The sequence below is a fragment of the Sus scrofa genome, chromosome 1 (assembly GCF_000003025.6).
Source record: "Sus scrofa isolate TJ Tabasco breed Duroc chromosome 1, Sscrofa11.1, whole genome shotgun sequence".
NCBI lineage: Eukaryota > Metazoa > Chordata > Mammalia > Artiodactyla > Suidae > Sus > Sus scrofa.
Window position 1 is genome coordinate 215,130,223 of NC_010443.5, and position 19,605 is coordinate 215,149,827.

Below are 19,605 nucleotides of genomic sequence, written 5' to 3' on the forward strand. Positions count from 1 at the left end.
GGCAATAGGGCTTTCTCTGCATGCACAGTCTCCCATTCTCATTAGTTTCTGTATCCTTGGCTGATTAAAACTGGAATCTGCAATGGAAGCATCTGTTATCGCCTCTCACAAATTCCATAAAAACTTGAAACACTTTAATTATCATCAGAAAAAGGTCTGGAATCTCTGCAGCTGGTGCCTGAGCTGGGATAGGCACAAAGACCCTTAACAAGTAACCAGACTTTGAAAAAGAACCGGAAAATGGGGAGGGACAGAGGGTAAGCTAAAAGATGACTCAGTGGATGCAGAAGGGTCTTTGCCTGGGGTTCGGGTCACTGTGGGAACCTGTGGGCAGAGTGCCAGCATCAGTGGAACTTGTCCTCTATGCCCCAGAGCCAGGCCCAGCAGAAAGTGGGATGGCCCTTAGGCACATGCCCTGGCTCTCCCAAACTCAATGACACTAGCTAAGAAGCAAAAACAAGGGGACCCAGGGCCCAAGGATGTGCTGCAGATCTGCTGAAGCCCTGTTCTACTGACCAAAAGCTTGGGGGGTGGGGAGAGAAACGTTCCATGATCTCTGACCTTGCCCTTACTGTGGAAACATCTACAGAAGGAGGTATAGGAAATTAAAATGAGGGATATTAATAAAGAAGTCTGGGGAGTTCCCTTCTTGACTCAGCGGTTAACAAACCTGACTAGCATCCATGAGGACATGAGTTCGATCCCTAGCCTTGCTCAGTGGATTAAGGATCTGGTGTTGCTATGAGCTATGGTGTGGGTTGGTTGCAGACACAGCTTGGATCCTGCATTGCTGTGGCTGTGGCGTAGGCCAGCAGCTACAGCTCTGATTCAATCCCTAGCCTGGGAACCTCCATATGTCACAGGAGTAGCCCTAAAAAGCAAAAAGTTTGTAAATATTTTTCCTCCCAGGGAAACCTGCCCTCAACTTTCTATCACTCATGTTGCAACAGAAGAAAGGCTGGGGGAAAAATGTAATTGTAATGTATACATGTAAGGATAACCTGACCCCCTTGCTGTACAGTGGGAAAATAAAAATAAAATAAAATAAAATAAAATAAAATAAAATAAAATAAAATAAAAAATGGAGCGTGTCACTCTATATATTTAGAATTAAAAAAAAAAGAGCTCAACAAAACACTTCTACTCATGAAAGGGTGAGGGATTTCTTTTTTCAAATGTAAGTCTGATTTACAAAGAATGACAGGTTCAACCCTGAATCATCGTATAATTTCTTTATTTGTTTATTTTTTTTAATCCATGCTAAGAATTTTTTACTCCAGACTTTTGTTTTGGTCAGAATTCTCTCTGCTTTTCAGTAACAGTGCAAATTCAGAAGGGCATTTCAAAAATAACTTATGTAGAAGAAACTAACTATATACGAATATCAGATTATTATGCACAAGTCTAAGAAGAGTTTGTTATTTGGTCATAACAAACTTTACTGAACAGAATAGGAGTCAGTAATACCCAAACTGCTATGGGGAAAAACAACAAACACCAAACACTGCAGTGGAACACAAAGATACTCAGATTTGGGAGAGAGAAGGATGGTTTGTGGAAATGGCACCATGCAGACTACTGTTAGATGAGTGTTAGCTAAATTCTAATTCTCTTTCCTAAAAGCATGGAAGAGAAAAAGAAGAGGGCAGAGTCAAGCCATAGAATGGTGTTCCAGACTAAAGGGGGAAAAATAAACAAAACAAAACATCTAGTGGATCAACCTATGGGTTGAATCAAGAGACAACCAGATGCTGTTACATTTGGAATGGATGGGCAATGGGGTCCTACTGTACAGCACAAGGAACTGTGTATGATAAAGTCATTCTGCTGTACAACAGAAATTGAAGAAACACTGTAAATCAATGATACTTAAATAAAAGAGAGAGAGAGACAACCAGATAATTAAGAAGTAATATTTGTAACGGATAAACAATGAGATCCCCTATAGCACTGGGAACTGTACCTAGTTACTTGTGATGGAGCAGGATAGAGGATAATGTAAGAAAAAGAATGTATATATGTGTGTATGTATATATGTATGTGACTGGATCACTTTGCTGTACAGTAGAAAACTGACAGAACACTACAAACCAACTATAATAGAAAAAATAAAAATCATTATTAAAAAAAAAACCTGGGAGTTCCCGTCGTGGCACAGTGGTTAACGAATCCGACTAGGAACCATGAGGTTGCGGGTTCGGTCCCTGCCCTTGCTCAGTGGGTTAACGATCCGGTGTTGGTGTGAGCTGTGGTGTAGGTTGCAGATGCGGCTCGGATCCTGCGTTGCTGTGGCTCTGGCATAGACCGGTGGCTACAGCTCCGATTCGACCCCTAGCCTGGGAACCTCCATATGCCGCGGGAGCGGCCCAAAGAAATAGCAAAAAGACAAAAAAAAAAAAAAAAAAAGAAAAAAAAAAAAACCCTGGAGTTCCCCTTGTGGTGCAGCAGGAATCCAACTAGGAACCATGAGGTTTCAGGTTTGATAACTGGCCTTGCTCAGTGGGTTAAGGATCCGAGCTGTGGTGTAAGTCACAGATGCCACTCAGACCCCGAACTGCTGTGGCTCTGGCATAGGCCAGCAGCTGTAGCTCCAATGTGACCCTAGCCTGGGAACCTCCATATGCCGTTAGTGTGGCCCTAAAAAAGCGGGGGAAAAAAAGAAAAGGAACTAATGACAATGAGAGAGTTTAGTTTGCTTTCAGTGTGGCCTTTCTATATCAGTGGCTTCCCTTGGCTCCAAAAGGGTTTACACATTGAATAAACAAACTCACACTTTGTTTAGAACCTGCACAAATGTTACCTCCTCTGTAAATTCTACCTGCCTGCCTCCAGTAGAATTAGTGACATCCTTTTATGGGCTCTCAAAACACTTTATTCATATCTTTATTTAGCCTTCATATCTTTTTTTTTTTTTTTTTTTTTTTTTTTTTTTGTCTTTTTTTGCCATTTCTTGGGCCGCTCCTGCAGCCTGGGAGGTTCCCAGGCTAGGGGTCGAATTGGAACTGTAGCCACCGGCCTACACCAGAGCCACAGCAACGCGGGATCCGAGCCGAGTCTGCAACCTACACCACAGCTCACACCAACACCGGATCCTTAACCCACTGAGCAAGGGCAGGGACCGAACCCGCAACCTCATGGTTCCTAGTCGGATTCGTTAACCACTGCGCCACGACGGGAACTCCATAGCCTTCATATCTTTATTATGGCACAGAGCACAGCAGCTAAGAGCCTCAGTTATGAGTCAGACTGAGTCAGACTGTCTGCTTTTGAATCCACATGTCAAAATATGACAGGAACATAAAGAAGAAAATTAGTCAACTGGTACCTGTTGGATCTAAAAAAGGCTAGAACCTATGATGATGCTCAAAAGGGTCAGTGGGAATTTACAGTGGGAGGGAGGGTTTGGGGATCTCTCCCTATTGATGCATAATTAACCTGAAACAATGCAGACCTTTTTTACACCTAATGAATTATATAAAAGTGTTACTAACTTCTTAATGGGTTTTTTTGGTTATTTGGTGTTTTCTCAGTTATTGATACTGAAACAATAATATGCATACAATAGTCTCCTATGATAAAACTACTATTTTAGGGTTTAGAATTTAGCAGCCTAGAACATTCATTGTTCCACATACCAGTATGGTGAAAGTTGTTTCTGCATATCAAGGAAAGGTTTTATTGTTAGTAATGACAGGTATCCTCACCCCCATTACCACCCAAAGGTTAGTTATGTAGGCACAGATTAACTGAAGAGCTGCCTTGCTCCAAGCCTTTCACTAGATCTTGGGCCATGCAGGTGTCCCCTCCTGACCTGAGCCATGCACAGGGTTGGCAGAAGAAGGAGCTGTATTGGAACTGGCCTGAAGACACAGGCCGGGAAATAAGTCAGTAAGTGCTAAGTAAGGACTCAATATGAATGCTGGAATCAATATGAAGGCCAGCTAGAGGGACAGAATAACAAGACACAAGAGAACCTTCTAGAGTGGAAGGGGCCAACACAGAAGTCAATATAACCACTCTTTCTACTGTCCACAGCAACAACACTGCCTTGAAATAAGGTGCCCATGTAAAACATCTAACACACACTTGATATAAAAGATGCTCAATGAATATAGCTCTCTTTGGTCCACTAAGCTCATTCCCTAGCATTAGAGTTATTTTATTTATTTATTTATTTATTTATGTCTTTTCTAGAGCTGCACCCACGGCATATGGAGGTTCCCTTGCTAGGGGTCGAATCGGAGCTATTGCTGCCAGCCTACGCCAGAGCAACAGCAACATGGGATCCAAGCCACATCTGTGACCTACACCACAGCTCATGGCTATGCCAGATCCTTAACCCACTAAGCGAGGCCAGGGATTGAACCCACAACCTCATGGTACCTAGTCAGATTCATTAACCACTAAGCCCCGAAGGGAACCCCCCGTATTAGAGTTATTTTAACAAATTTATATAGAGCAGCTTCTATAGGTGATCAGATACCAATTAAAAAGATAAAACACTGGTTAAATATAGTTAATATAAAGATTTAGATAAATATGATCTATTTAAAATAATAGGAAAAATCTGAAGAATAAAACACACAAAATAGCAGGGAAAAACTGACCACTGAGATGTTTTCTCTATTCAAGTCCTTCTTTTTTTGAATAGGTTTCTGCCTCCATGTTAATAGCCACAACTTAGAAAATTATAAAGGAAACAAATTTCTCAACAAATGTCTTTGATAGAATAGGGTATTAAGATAAAAAATGATGCACCTTGTATAAGATTCTGCACTAGAGAGGCCTTTTTCATCACAAAGTATTAATGCATAAAGTACAAGTGATTCTGGAGCTCCAACACTGCATACATGGAACAAACACTACAATCTAATAGGAAGCTTTACTGAAGCAATTTGTTTGAAAAAAAAAAAAAAAAGGAATCTGTGCATGCCACCTTTCTCTGTTGCCCTCCATTATTCAGGCATTTCTTCCATAGGACACCTGTCTAGTCTACTCAGGTGTGAGGAGATAGCCCCAGTGGTGGCTATACTTTGCAGGAAGTATATAATTTATGAGTAGCTCATTGTTTGCTTTGGAGAAATGTTTTCAAGGCTCCCAGGTCCCAAACCACCTTACTATTTATTGTGTTCTTTGTCTTTTCCTTACAGACATTTGTGCAACATGCATGTAAGTGGGTTACAAATACATCCAAAGGAACCTTCAGAAAAACAGCCAGGAAAGAGATCACAGTGGATCATGGCAAAGGATGGCCAAGTACCACGACACTACACAGCTAAACACATGTTCCCACACATGAACATATGAATGAAACATCCTATCTGAAAGACAGCAGGTGTCAGTCAAAAAGTATGTTTAACAAAAACACTTAAAAATGCATAATAAAATTTAGACTAATTTAGTAGGGAAGAGCTGTACCTTCTATAACATGCACCTTTCTACCTTAAGAATTTGAAAGCTCCCTCTTTTTCCAAATACTGTCTTTCTAATTACAAAGTGCAGTTACTGTCCAATGGAAGACTACATTATAATAAATTAGATGAATTTTTTATGCTTTTGTCCAGAATGAGTTTAAGCCCAAAGCTCAATAATAGTGGATAAGATAATATATTTAAAATAACTTATGACAGTAAAGGAAGAGTTGATTTTACTTAAAATGGTTCTTTTGGATGCAAAAAAGCAAATAATGGAAGAAGCAAAAAATAATAAGAGAAAAGAAAGCCCTAAAGTGAGTGAAAATGGAGATCCTATTGAAGTAGCTGAAGCTTTATACTTCGTTGCACCTAAATTGTACAGGCATCCTCTACTCTGTAAGATGCCTGGGTTAGGTTGCCATGTTAGCCTGAACTTTATTTCAGAGTTTTCACTGCTATGATTTAGCAATTGCCCATTACTCCCAAACAATCGAGGCATGGTTGAGAACACAGACAAATTCCATTTCCAACTCTAGGGAGTATATCCCCAGCATTCACAGCTTACACAAAGAAAGAAACTTGAGTGAATTTCAATTTTTTTAAGATTAAAAAAGAAAGGACATTTAATACAACAAGGGTAATCGCAAAGCTCTTAACCAAAGTTGTCAAAGTCTATGGATTCCCTCGAGTTGGTTGTCAAATATTTGAGGGAGGGAGGAATCCATACCCGGACTCTCATTAAAGAATAATGGATAAGTAACAGCTATCAGGAATGCATTTCCAAAATCCAGTGTTCACCGTGCTTCCCCCTAGAGAATTTTGCAAAGGGCAAGTTACAAACACTAAAATAATCTTCCTAGTAAGCAAAAACTGTCCCATGTTAATGTAAATCGTATGATGTTTCCCCCACCCTTTACCAAGTATACCAAGCTTAAAGTGATCAGTAGGGGAGAGAAGTTTCTGAATCACCTCCAAGTCAAATATTATCTTTTTCATCATCATTTGTGAAGCACATTAATAACGTAAACCTGACTGAGCCACACATCATAGTTTAAAGCAATGAGGTCCTGATTAGACACCTGGATTTCTTTAACAGCAACTTCAATACAATCATCAGTAACCACATAGCTCTGGAATATTAAGAAGGGAATGTACGATGCCAAGCAAAGCTTTAGATGAACACTGCTAGCATCACTCGAGGTGTGGGGTTTGAAATCAACAAACAGTAGAGTATGGGCTGAAAAGGCATTTACGTTCCAGCACCTGTCACTCAGTAACTGAACCTATTTGGGACAAAAAATGGAAGCTCTCTGAACTTAGGTTTCTCACCCTTGAAGCAGGGTTATTACTCAAGAGGCGCAGTTCATGCGGGATGGGGAAGCAGCAACAGAAGCAGCAGTAAAAAGAGAAAGCAGCGATATGACTTCCATTTTTTGAGGGCAACCAGTGTGTGGTGGATTGAAAACCATTGGGTAAGGTAGGCATGCCACTGTTTGTAGACAGAGAAGGGTAGGGCTCAGGGGGAAGAACTTGCACAAGGCTGTACAGGCATAATGGCAGAATCTAAGAGTGAACCCCAACAACTCTGACGACAGAGGCCAAGACCTGGTTTACAACTCAAAATCTATTCACATGTGTCATCTAATGAGGTAATGCTAGTGACTGCATTGTAGATGGCAAAGCACCACATAACACAATGTGTTATTAGGGTAAATTTTTTAAGTTGCCAAAATGTTTTTTCTGCTGAATGCATATACATATATACATATATATGCATAGCAAGAGCCCATCAACACAAGAAACCAAGGAAAAAAACATGAATGAATATATAACTTGGGAACTAAGACAATGCAATAATATGGAAAATAACTAAAAAAGATGTGACAGTTGGTGATGTCATTTTGTACATTTGCCCATTCACCTGCATCCACAGTCCAAACCCACAAACATTAAGCATCTCTCAAGACACTAATGGAAGCCGCTGGAATCATTAAAAAGCTGGGAGATTTGCTGAGTATGGGTCATGGCTCTCCAAGCCCATACCAGTGACTTGGCAGGCTGCTCACAGGAGGTTATTAGAAACACAGGACAAGCAAGTAGGCTCTAAATAGTCTGTGGCCAAGCTTCCCTAGACTAACAAAGGGCAGTACATCAGCAAAGCTGAAGGTCAATAAGATGCTTTAGCCTCCTCAGTGGCAGCCAAAAACAATGCTGGTGAACAAAAAAGCTAACAAAGGCATAGCAACAATCTCTCCATCCTCTTAATTATTCTAGGCCTTTGTTTGAAACAGAGGAAAGATTCCATTCACCAAGGACATGTGAATTACAGTTAAATTCACGTTACTTAGTTGCAAACACTCTTTAAGGAGAAATAGGTTCAGTACTGAGGTGGAAAAGGTAGAAAACAGGACATCTGCACTTCTCTTCTGCATTTCGGCTTTTCTGAGCTGGTATCCATGCCTCCCAGGGCTCCACATTGCCCCTGGCTTATTGCATCTCAGGCAGCAAGGACCCAAACGTTCATGACCACCTTCCTCCTCCCTTCACTGTGTTGCTGCTCTTTATTTCTTCTAAAAGAGATAAAATAAACCCCCAAGGCCAGAGTGAATTAAACACTACAGGATCTCAGGTGACACTTTCACACCACTCTCTTCTCAGATACTCTTCACCCTCACCTGGAAATGTGCAGTGCACAATCCATACTCAGCAGCCCTGTATATGAGCCAAAACCAGAACAGGCATAGTTTCATTCATTTATATGTTCATTCACTCATTCAGCTCAATAAATATTTATTGCATCTACCATGTGCCATACTCTGTGGGTCTTGGGCAAGTCCTAGTAAATAGTACTGTGCAATCCCTGCCTTCAAGAAATTCACAGTCTAGACATGACATCAATGAATGGGAGGCGTATAGGAGGGGACTCATATGCAGTCTTGGCCGCAGCAAAGGGAGGGTAGAACTTACCACATGTGGGTTGACCTTATGCCGAAAGCACGTGATGTTCACCACATATGGCCAATCATCGGGCTCCATCAGCACCCCAGCAGCATGAGCACATGTGACATGGAAGGAAGCCGGGCATCGGCCATAGGAACACTGGATGCAGGCTCCAGAGACCTTCTTAACCCGGTGTCTGCAGAACATACATTTCTGGAGGGTTGAAATAAAAAAGAACATCAACTCAAACTCTGTAACTCAGCCAGTTTCCACACTTCACAGCAGAATAGCTATCAGAGAGGAAGAAAACTAATGATGGCAACGAGGCCTGACCTCCTAGGGCCCTAATGGTGAGAGTGACCATGGCAATATAAGCTGCATACCTTCAAGGAAACACACTCCTATGGCCGCTTAATACTAGACATGTGTTGAAATACCCCTTGTGGTTAGGAAAGCCAAGACCTTCCGCACAGGCTTCTCCAAGCACAGAGCAAAAGAAAAGGCCCCACGGGTGCTCCTGTAAATCACCCATCAATGCTGAAGCTACTTCTCTTTTACCTCTTTCAAGGCAGACCTTTCTGTACATCGAGAGATAAACTACGGGTCTGGCAGACAGATCCATACGCTCCTAAATTAAATGAAGTCTTCAAAAATACCCAAATAACACACAGATGGGTTAAGGTTTCCATTTACAAGGAAATATAAAGTGTTAAGTGGTTCGATGTGGAAACTAGGGGCTCAAGTGTTTAATAATCCAAATCTGAACCCCTCCTGACTGAAACAAAAATATGCCTCCCAAAGCGAGAAAATTAAAAATCACCCCAAAGGCCATAATTTTGTTGAATATCTATAGCTGACTATGCCCGGGGAAGAGAAATGGAAATAAAAACAGCAATAATAATTACCACAATCTGAAAATTAAATTGCATACAATTAGTTATAAACATCATCAGTGCATTTGTTATAAGAGATTATAAAAATGAAACAGCTTCACTAAGTGCAAGATTTGTGAACTAATACTGGAGGCTTAGGACAAAATAGTTGTAGAACAACACAGGGTCAGGTTCAGAAGGCAGAAGAAACAGAATAATCAAAAATCTTGACTTTTCACTCCTAAGGATAAAAGTCTGCAATCTAATCAGATGCTGGTGCAAGTGATCTTCTTTTAGAGGTATATATCCCTTTCTGGGATGAAACTGTAATATTTTATCACAACCCTGCAAAAATTAATTGTGCACTAAACTTCTAACTCTTCTTTGCCCTCACATCTGATGGGCAACTTGAGTCTCATAGATTCTGTACCTCAATCTTGTTCTGATCTCTCCCTGCCCATCTAAACCCACTGCCACCATCTCTGTCCATGGCGCCTTGCCCCGCAAAGCAATGACCTCCTAAGCGGTCTCACCATCTTTTACTTCATGCCATTCTGATTTGCCTTCCCCAGTCCTGCCAGAGTGATCTCTTTACAACATAACTCCCTGTTACCTCCCTGCTTATGTCCTCCAATGACTTCTTATCTCTACGACATTCCAGAAAAAAAAGGTCTTTCATGGTCTGAGCAATCTTATTTCTCAGATAAGGGCCCTACACTCCAGTTTTGTTTTGTTTTGTTTTTTCATGCTTTTTAGGGTTGCACTCCCAGACCAGGGGTCTAATTGGAGCTGCAGCTGCCGTCCTACACCACAGTGATTGCAACACAGGATCTGAGCCATGTCTGCGCCCTACACCACAGCCCACGGCAAGGCCAGATCCTTAACCCAGTGAGAAAGGCCAGGGATCAAACCCGCAACCTCATGGTTCCTAGTTGGATTTGTTTCCACTGCGCCACAATGGGAACTCCCCACTCCAGACATTTATATGATCCACTATACATCTGGATTCAATGTACAATTGCTTTGCCCGCACTGTGCAGCAGCTTGATGTGGGATTTCAGTTCCCGGACCAGGGACAGAATCCAGGCTGTACTGGTGGAATCCTACTACCAGATCACCAGGGAACCCTCCAATTAAGCCTTTTTAACTGAGGATTAATTATGTGCTAAATAAGAAGAAAGAGGGAGCCACAGAACTAAAACGAGACCCATTATAATATAAGTAAAAGCATTATTTAACATCTTGATATCTCTTTGGCAAGTCTTGGTATCAGTTTCAATACATTCCTAGTAATTCTTGGTATTCTTATATCTTTTTGTCAATTTTAATTATTTGAAAAATGACAGATAAAATAGCAAGAATTCATATGAGGAGCCCCAGGCATAATCAGATAGTCTTTTAAGAGTCTAATCACATTACAAGGAGGTCAGTGTTTAAGTAAATTCAGATATTGACAGATGTATGGAAGGAGAAATTGTTTTCTATTTACCTGATTAAATAGGATTAAGAGTAAGAAAGAATATTATTACTTAAAGAAATTAGTAACTCCCAGCCTCTTCCACCATTAACCTCCTTAATAAACAGAAGCTCTCCTGGAAGAGGGAAGGAGACAGAAAGATTATAGTTAAATCCAGTGAGAATTCAATCCTTGTAATCTAGTAAGGGAAATGCCTCCTTTTCCAGGAAGACCAGTACCCTCAGAAAATCAACCTAACTGTAGGCTATTGCAATGCAATGCTTTAGAAGATTTTTATTCACAGGAGTTCCCGTCATGGCTCAGTGGTTAACGAATCCGACTAGGAACCATGAAGTTGCAGGTTTGATCCCTGGCCTTGCTCAGTGGGTTAAGGATCTGGCGTTGCCGTGAGCTGTGGCGTGGGCTGGCGGCGGCTACAGCTCCAATTAGACCCCTAGCCTGGGAACTTCCACATGCCTCAGGAGCGGCCCTGGAAAAGGCAAAAAGACAAAAAAAAAAAGACAAAAAAAAAAAAAAAAGATGTTTATTCACATACTGACTCACAGACTTTCAAAAACTTTTGGTTTCTAAATGAGACAGGTTGGGGGGTGGGGGTGGGGTACACTGAGGGTTTGGGATGGACATGCTGTAAAATTTGGTTGTGATGATTGCTATACACCTATAAATGTAATAAAATTCATTATAGAAATTGAAAAAAATAAATAATAAAAATTGTAAAAAAAAAAGATGTTATTCACAGAATTAAGTTTGACTTCAACATCAAAAAGGTTCTTGCAAACATAGAGGACGCCACAAAAACTAATAGGGGAGCCATTCTGTATGCTGTAGTACAATATATTATTACTTGCTACTAAACCAGTTGTTCTCTACCCTGGTTTAAGCACCTGTGTCAATTTGACACCTACATACACTGCTGGGCTATACAGAAATTAATTCAGTAAACTGGAGTTCCCGTCGTGGCTCAGTGGTTAATAAATCCGACTAGGAACCATGAGGTTGTGGGTTCGATCCCTGCCCTTGCTCAGTGGGTTAAGGATGCATCGTTGCCATGAGCTGTGGTGTAGGTTGCAGACGCAGCTCGGATCCTGCATTGCTGTGGCTCTGGTGTAGGCTGGTGGCTACAGCTCTGATAGCACCACTAGGCTGGGAACCTCCATATGCCACGGGAGTGGCCCAAGAAATGGCAAAAAGACAAAAAAAAAAAAAAAATTTTAATTCAGTAGGGCAAAGACCAGGACAAATAAGACACTTCCAGAATGTTACAATAGGATTAGTGCTAAGAAAGAAGTAGAAACAAAATGCTATATGGAATGAGAACAACCAGGGCAATGAGTTATGCTTGGAGGCAACTGAAGGAAAAAGGCTTTAAAGAAATTCATTGACTGACTGGATCAAGATAGTGGACTCGGCCCCTGCTATAAAACCAACAGCCTCAAACACTAAACAATGAGAGAGGAAATAGAATAAACCATGATAACACTGACTAATTAAAAAAAAAAAAAAAAGGAGAACTTAATTCCAGGGAGGAAAGCACAGCAAAAACTATCAATTAGTAAGTATCTCTGAAGAGGCAGTTCTTGCAGGGACAATGCCAAAAGGGGAAGCAAATAATTAAAAGACAAGTAACCCAGTACCAGGCCAGCCCCACAGCCCACCCTGCCCCCAGTCATCATCAGCAGGTGAGGTGATCTGATCTGATTTGAATCTGTGTCGTGTAACTTGCCCCATCATCCGCCAACAGGACAAATGGATTCTCATTTGCACAAACGGAAAAAAGTTCACCCAAGATGTGTAACTAAAATACAATCAGATACTTTAAAAATCACAAATACTTGAGGGAAAATAATGCCATGAACAAGAGGTGCTATAGTTAATAAATAGAAAAATACCTAGCCTAAGTAATCAGGTAAGTGGAAACAGAAGATGAGTTTAAAAGAGATGAGGTACATATTATGATAGAGATTCCGAAATATATTCTGTTAATTAAAAAACAAAAATAGTAACAGCAACAGAGTTCTAAAATTAAAGATATTACTGTGTAAAAAAATCAGGATGTGCTGAATTTTGTAATGGCTCCCCCTGAAGATCAGCTTAGCAGCAACTGGAAGATGGAGGCCAGAGACTGTACAGAGCACTCTAGAAGAAAAGATCAAAAAGAAGGAAAATGGACCACAAGTGCTAAGCATTATGGAAAAAGAGATCCAGATGTTCTAGTGTCTTTGTTAAAGGCAATCTAGAGGAATAAAAAAGAGAGAGAGAGAAAATAATAAAAGTTTTCCAGACCTTAAAAAAGGCCCAAGTAGGATTAATTAAAAAAAAAAATCACCTAGGTGTATCCTAGATACATCTTAGCTCTCCAAATAAAAAGAGAAAATCCCAAAATCTTTCAGAGAAGAAAAGAGGAAAATCAGGTAACCATCAGATCTTTAATCAGTGAGTGTTAAAAGACAGTGAAACAATGTCTTCCAATTTATGAAGGAAAATTAAATTCGGTCCATATCCAGACTATCACTCAAATGTCAGGGCAAACATAAAGATACTCTTTTTCCTTTTCACATTCAAGGGTCAGAAGTGATAAAGTGAAAAGCAACAGAAATGCTAAATACGTGAATAAATCTAAATGAATACTGATGATAAATAATAATAGCAATGTCTTCTAGGTTAGAAACATAGAATTTGAATAGATGACAACAATAGCATATACGGAAGAAGTGGTTAAAATGAAGTTTTAAATATTCTAATGTTCTTGAATTGTCTGGGAAAAGGGTAAAAGTACCAACTACCTAATAGTGTGAAAAAGAAACATAAAAGGAAAAAATAATAAATTCAAGCAAAGACATGAAAGGAAAGAAACAGAAACATGGAACAGGTTGGAGCAAAGGAAAAAGCACATTGTAAATTGGCAGCACTAAACCCAAATGTCTAAGTATGTTAAGTGCAAACAGACTAAACTTTATCTTCTGGAAAAACTTTTTCTTAAAGTGCCAAATAAGTATTTTAGGCTTGTGTGCCATACAGTGGCAGTTGCAGCCACTCAACTCTGCATTGTACAGTTGGCCACTGAACAATGTTGGGGTTAGGGTGCTGACCCCACACCCTTATGCAGTCAGAAATCAGGTAACTTTTAACTCCTGAAACTTTAATAATTGCCTACTGGTGACCAGAAGCCTTACCAATAATATTAACAGTTGATTAACACATATTTTGCATGTTATATGTATTATATACCCTATTCTTACAATAAACTAGAAAAAAGAAAATGTTATTAAGAAAATCATAAAGAAGAGAAAATATATTTACAGTACTATATTTATCCATGCCATAAGTTTACGTTTGCTGTAAGTCATATGTTTATTAAGATGAATTATCTGTCAGTACTTATATCAATATTGTCTTATGTGATATGAAATACTGTAGATATTAAACATATTAGTAATACAAGCCATCACAAATGAAAAGCTAATGTGAAAAAGAAAGTCCTATTAATTTACAGGTCTAGTGATTCATGCATTAATAATGAAGCAGCAGTGATATGATTGCTTTATGTTTAACAGATGACACCCTGTATGGTCTATGTTTGTGTACATAACTTTTGATAAATTTTAACTTTTTAATAGCTTTGTGTATATTTAATGGTAGTAAATGGTACAATAGACTAATATCTACATATAGTTTATGCATTCATGACATATCTAATGTTTTATTAATTTTTTCCATATTTACGCATGACTCATCTACAATTTTATTTTTTCAAATTGCCAAAAATCTCCAAAACTTTTTCCAATATATTTATTGAAAAAAAATCCACATACGAATGGACCCATCCATTTCATACCCCTGTTTTTCAAGGGTCAACTGTGGTACAAAAGCAGCCACAGATAATTCACAAGTGATGGGTATGACTATGTTCCAACACAACTTTACTTACAACAAGGGCTCGCCCTATTGCCCTGACCCCTGCTATAAGTCATGGGCACATATTTGAAGTTAGAAAGCTGTGAAATGGTAGAATTAGTATTTAAGAGAGATCACTCTAGGAGCTCTTTAAAGATCACCCTATAAAGAATAGACTGGTGGGAAAAGAAACAGAAAGCCACAGAAATACTGAGGCAAAGGATGATCAGGACTTGGGCTTGGGAAATGGCCATTAGGAGGAAAGTAAATGTTGAGTGTTTTTCACTCATTACCCTTTGTTGACAGAGATGTTCCATTTTCCTTTAAATAGAGCTACTCATTCAAGTTCAGAGCTGGACAGTTTGCCTTCTTTGGGAAAGAGCTCTCTAGCAGCTGCTTAAGTCTTAAAATAGAGGAAAGCTGAGGTGACACCGATTTCTAGAGGGATGGGGATAGTAGAAGGGAAATGTTGGGCACATAAAGGCACAGAAGATTCAGCAGGACAGGGCCATTCTTCCTGAAGATCACTGTTTGAGGGGCCAGGGACCCACTGGGAGAATGATGGAGCCAATTTCTGGATGACAATTAATAAAGGAAGTTCAAAAAGTCAAATGAGGCAACCTAAAGAACCATCGCTTTGGGTGTTTTTAGAACAAAGCCAAGGAGGCAATGTGTCAGCACCGCAGGAAAATGCTGACACAGACAACACTGGAGAGGGACTCTAAGGTGTCATTCACCTTCATGGTTTTCTAGTCAGGATGCCTGGGACATGGCTACTCAATGTTTGCTGAATTAAACTGATTCCAAGCAGATATATTCTGGTCAAGACCTGCTCATCCGTTTCCTCAACAGTGAAAAAACAGCCCTCGTTACATAGCTATGCTACCAGGGATGTTAGAGGACATCTGAATCACTGACAGACCTGCTAAAAATACAGATTGCTGTGCCCCCCTGTCCCTTGACCCTTCAAGTTTCAGTATGTCTGGGCTATGGCTACTGAAACTGCATTTCTGACAAGTTGCCAGTGATACTGATCCTGGTGATCATACTTTGAGAACCACTGGGTTGGAGGGTTAAATGCTATCAGTCATTCTGAGAGCCTCCAGTGTAAGAGAATTCAAGAAGCGCAATGTTTTTCATCTATTCTTCTGTGTCAAGGGCTGAGAGAATCCTCAGGCGAGTATGATTTATCGAGCACTATACTTTTCTGGGGGGACTGGATTTCCATACTTATTCCAATGGCATAGGCCATTAAGGCTCCTAATGGATTGAGGACTTAATGAAGTATCTGGCAATGAAGCTTTGTGTATCATTAGATTCCTTGAGCACACAGCCTGGCAAAGGGCACCAAGAAATGATGAGCTGTGAAGGAGTTAGAGGTTCAAAGCATATCCCCTTCACTTCTTTTCTTTTTCTCTTTTAATATGACTTGTAGTATGATTTTACTGTTTTGCCAATTTTATGATTCTTTTATCTTCCATAAGCAGGCAGGTAATTCCAAAGTACAAATACTTTTTATTTTAGTTAGTATTTCCCTATCAGACAAGTAATAAGCTAGTAACAATGTAAATTATCTAATTCCTTTTGCTCCCCCTTCCAGGTACTCCATAGCACACTAACATTTCCAGCTCAAACAGGGAATAATGCTGGACTCAATGGATGTCACTATTGTTGCAGCCGAGTCAAGGACTGAGGCTGAAACTTTCATTTTGTGGACATCCTTAAATGCAGATATTAAAACAGAAACCTTTAAAAAAAACAAAAAACAAAACCCTCTACCTGTAAAACGTTATGTTCTGCTCATTCGTACTCATTAAGTCAATCACGTGATACTTAATTGATACTGTCCAGCAGCACCAGCACTGGGGGCATATTGTATGACAAAGTCTAAGGATCTATAGCAGGAGCTTATAGCTCAGAGGCGGAGACAGACAGATAAACAACTTAGGCAGAATGTGAGAGCTATCATGTGAGAGCAAGACTCAGAAAGAACAGAGAGACAGAGTTCCCGTCGTGGCTCAGTGGTTAACGAATCCGACTAGGAGCCATGAGGTTGCAGGTTCGATCCCTGGCCTTGCTCAGTGAGTTAAGGATCTGGCGTTGCCGTGAGATGTGGTGTAGGTTGCAGATGTGGCTCGGATCCTGTGTTGCTATGGCTGTGGCTGTGGCGTAGGCTGGCAGCTACAGCTCTGATTAGACCCCTAGCCTGGGAACCTCCATATACGGAGGGAGCAGCCCTAGAAAAGGCAAAAAAAAAAAAAAAAAAAAAGAGAAAGAGCAGAGGGAGGAATAGATTGATACCCAGAGAAATCAGTTTACCCAGATGGCTAAAGGGTAGCTGTGGAGTCAGGGAGGAGGGGCAACACTGAAAACTGAGGCCCACGATAGACTCGCACTGCAGGGTATGAGCCGTTCCTGTGAGGGGCAGCAATGAATATGCAGTCTCCCATCTCTCCTGCCAAACAGAATTCCTCTGATCTCATCGGTCTAAGGGTGTCACAAGCAGCAGGCACAATGAAATGATACAGTAAGGCTCAATTCTGAATGATCATGCATCAGCTCCTAACCAACATGGTCAGTCCTCTGTCTCACCACACTCCAGTCAAGAAAAGTTATTTCTATTCTTCAAGCCAGAGACTTAAAATAAATGGCTCATGATGTCAAGTGTGTTGAATTAAATCCTTATTTATGATATGTATCAGAAGCCATTTATCTCACTGCTTTTTGTTTGGTGAGACTGACCCTGTGAAAGGTGAGGGGCTGAGACAGAGTCAAACAGCAGGCTAAAGAGGAAAGGGCAGAGGAATGAGCTCAGCCAGGCCAAGAGATGGAGCGAGAGAAATGGGCAGAGGTGGCTGGGATCAGACAGAAGGCTGTACTTATTCAACACCAGCAAGGAAGGCATTGTTGGCCCTGAGAAATATTAAATAAGAAACACAAAAGGACTCCAGAACTGGAAAGGCCATAGCAGTTGAGACACAGACTGACAAATTAACAAATGACTCTTGAAAGTACTATGTCATCAGCCCAATCATAGTTGTTTTGTTTTAATTTTGGATTAGCAGATACACCACAGAATATCACCAAATAGGAATCCTCTGGAAGCCAGAGGATTAACCCTGGTACCAGAACAATGACTACACACAGTAGGTACTTAATAAGTACCCATTGGCTAAATAAGGCTGTTTCCTTATTATATACAATTCATTGATTCATCCTTTAAGCTATTTCAATACTTTTTAAATACCTTCCATAAAAAAGGGATTTTGCAAAATGCAAGAGGAGATGCAAAAATGAAAACGGCACTACCTATATATTCAAAAAGCTTAATTTGGCATACAAAAATAGCTGTAACAAAAACTTTGCCATGATCATCACAATAAGCAAGGTGAAGGGCTACTGGATTTGGAAGGAGACAGGACTGGACCAGCAGAACAAAGGTGAGGCTTGCATGTGTGCCTCAGCTGGTCACCCACCTCCACCCCCGCACTTCCACTGAAAAAGAAGACAACAGAGGAGGAACTTCACGACAGTCACCCAAGGGACACTAAACACAGGACAAGGAAGTAGGTACAGTTCTGCCTGGATGGCTCAGGTCTAGTGGCAGGAGAGCTCAGGAAGGTGACCTATGCACTATCTGAACTGAGGGCCACATGTCACCAAGTATAGGCACTGCTGGGTCAGTTCTACAGTCTGGCTCCTGGGAACTCATAATAAAGTAAAAATGGGTGTCTCCAAAGTCAGAAGTTCCCTGTAATTAGTTTCTCAGTGTTCATAGGCCCTGTGCAATGCTTCTGCACCAGGCCAGATGCTGCCTTGGAGAGGGAGCCATGCTGCACACTGGCCGAACCTACAATGGTGGCAGGGACACAGGGCCACATGGCTCACAGAAGCCACCCAGCAGGTTGCAAAAAATTAGGGAAGCCAGCAAGAGCAAGTGGACTCCAAGCTCACCCTGAAGGACTAGCAGGTTTCAGCCAGTCCACATGCAGTGGGGTGGGAAGGGAGGACATTATAGATGCAGGTAACAAAGCTGAGAGGTGGGGAAAGTATGAGGCAAAACTGAGAAGTGTGAGCATAGAGAAGGGATGACAGGCTGGAAAGGCGACACTTCAGAGGATCCTGGATGATACTCCGACACAAACCTCATTTTTACTTGCCAAGGTAAAAGTCTGATGATGGCTTAATAGTGGCAGTTAATTTTTTAATGGAAAATAGAACTCTTATTTTATTACAGTTTTCTGAGTGGCTTCAGCAACCAAGTCTCCAGACCAGCCCACCCAGAAAATCTGAGTGGCCGTAGGCTAAGAAGGCCTGTTGCTCAGGCCTGTCTCTTTGCTTATCCACCTCTTACTCTTTGGGGGTTGCACAAATTCTATTCATAATGTTATCAGAGGCACCTGACTCGTGAGCAAACCAAATATCTGGGGAGCGCCTTGACCGAACACCACACTCTTCTGTCTTCCCAAGTGGACAATTATTTCTCAATGATTAGAAGCATGGATCAGGTAGTCAGACAGACCTGGTTTTGAATTCTAGCTCAGCACAGGTACAAGGGCTAGTCACAGAAACAGGAAAAATAACATGGCTGAACAAACAGAAGTGAAGGGGTGAGAAGTCAAGGGGGAAGCAAGATAGCCCCTAAAGTCTCTTATCCTTCTTCCTGACACCCCCTCAGCAGAAAATAGAGCTTCCCTCCGCACTGACTACCTGCGCTGTGCAGAAAAGTCAGACATGTAAGCGGTATTTGCAAATAAATTAAATATTAAAGGCAACACCACAATCTCCATGTTGAAAGAGGCACTTCACTGATAGTATATAGCAGCATTTGCTGAATCACAAAATAGGCAATGTTATCTATGCTGAGAAAAATCAATCACTTATCATTTCTACCACTCTAACAGCCTGTTTGGGTTCCATCCTTCATCTCAAGTTTATTTCAAATTTAAAGGGCGAAGGGGGCACACAATTATGGCATACAGAGAGCTTTAGAACAAATCTTATTCTG

At 40.8% G+C, this 19,605-nt stretch overlaps 1 protein-coding gene across 2 annotated transcripts in view; it reads right to left on the reverse strand.

Annotated features, from left to right (window-relative positions):
- The window catches only part of KDM4C (lysine demethylase 4C), a 436,444-nt gene that overhangs the window by 58,888 nt on the left and 357,951 nt on the right, over window positions 1-19,605 (reverse strand). For both annotated transcript variants that reach the window (XM_021063858.1, XM_021063862.1), the window contains one exon: window positions 8,382-8,567. In XM_021063858.1, the coding sequence (XP_020919517.1) occupies window positions 8,382-8,567 (186 nt within the window). The remainder of the gene's footprint in view (window positions 1-8,381; window positions 8,568-19,605) is intronic.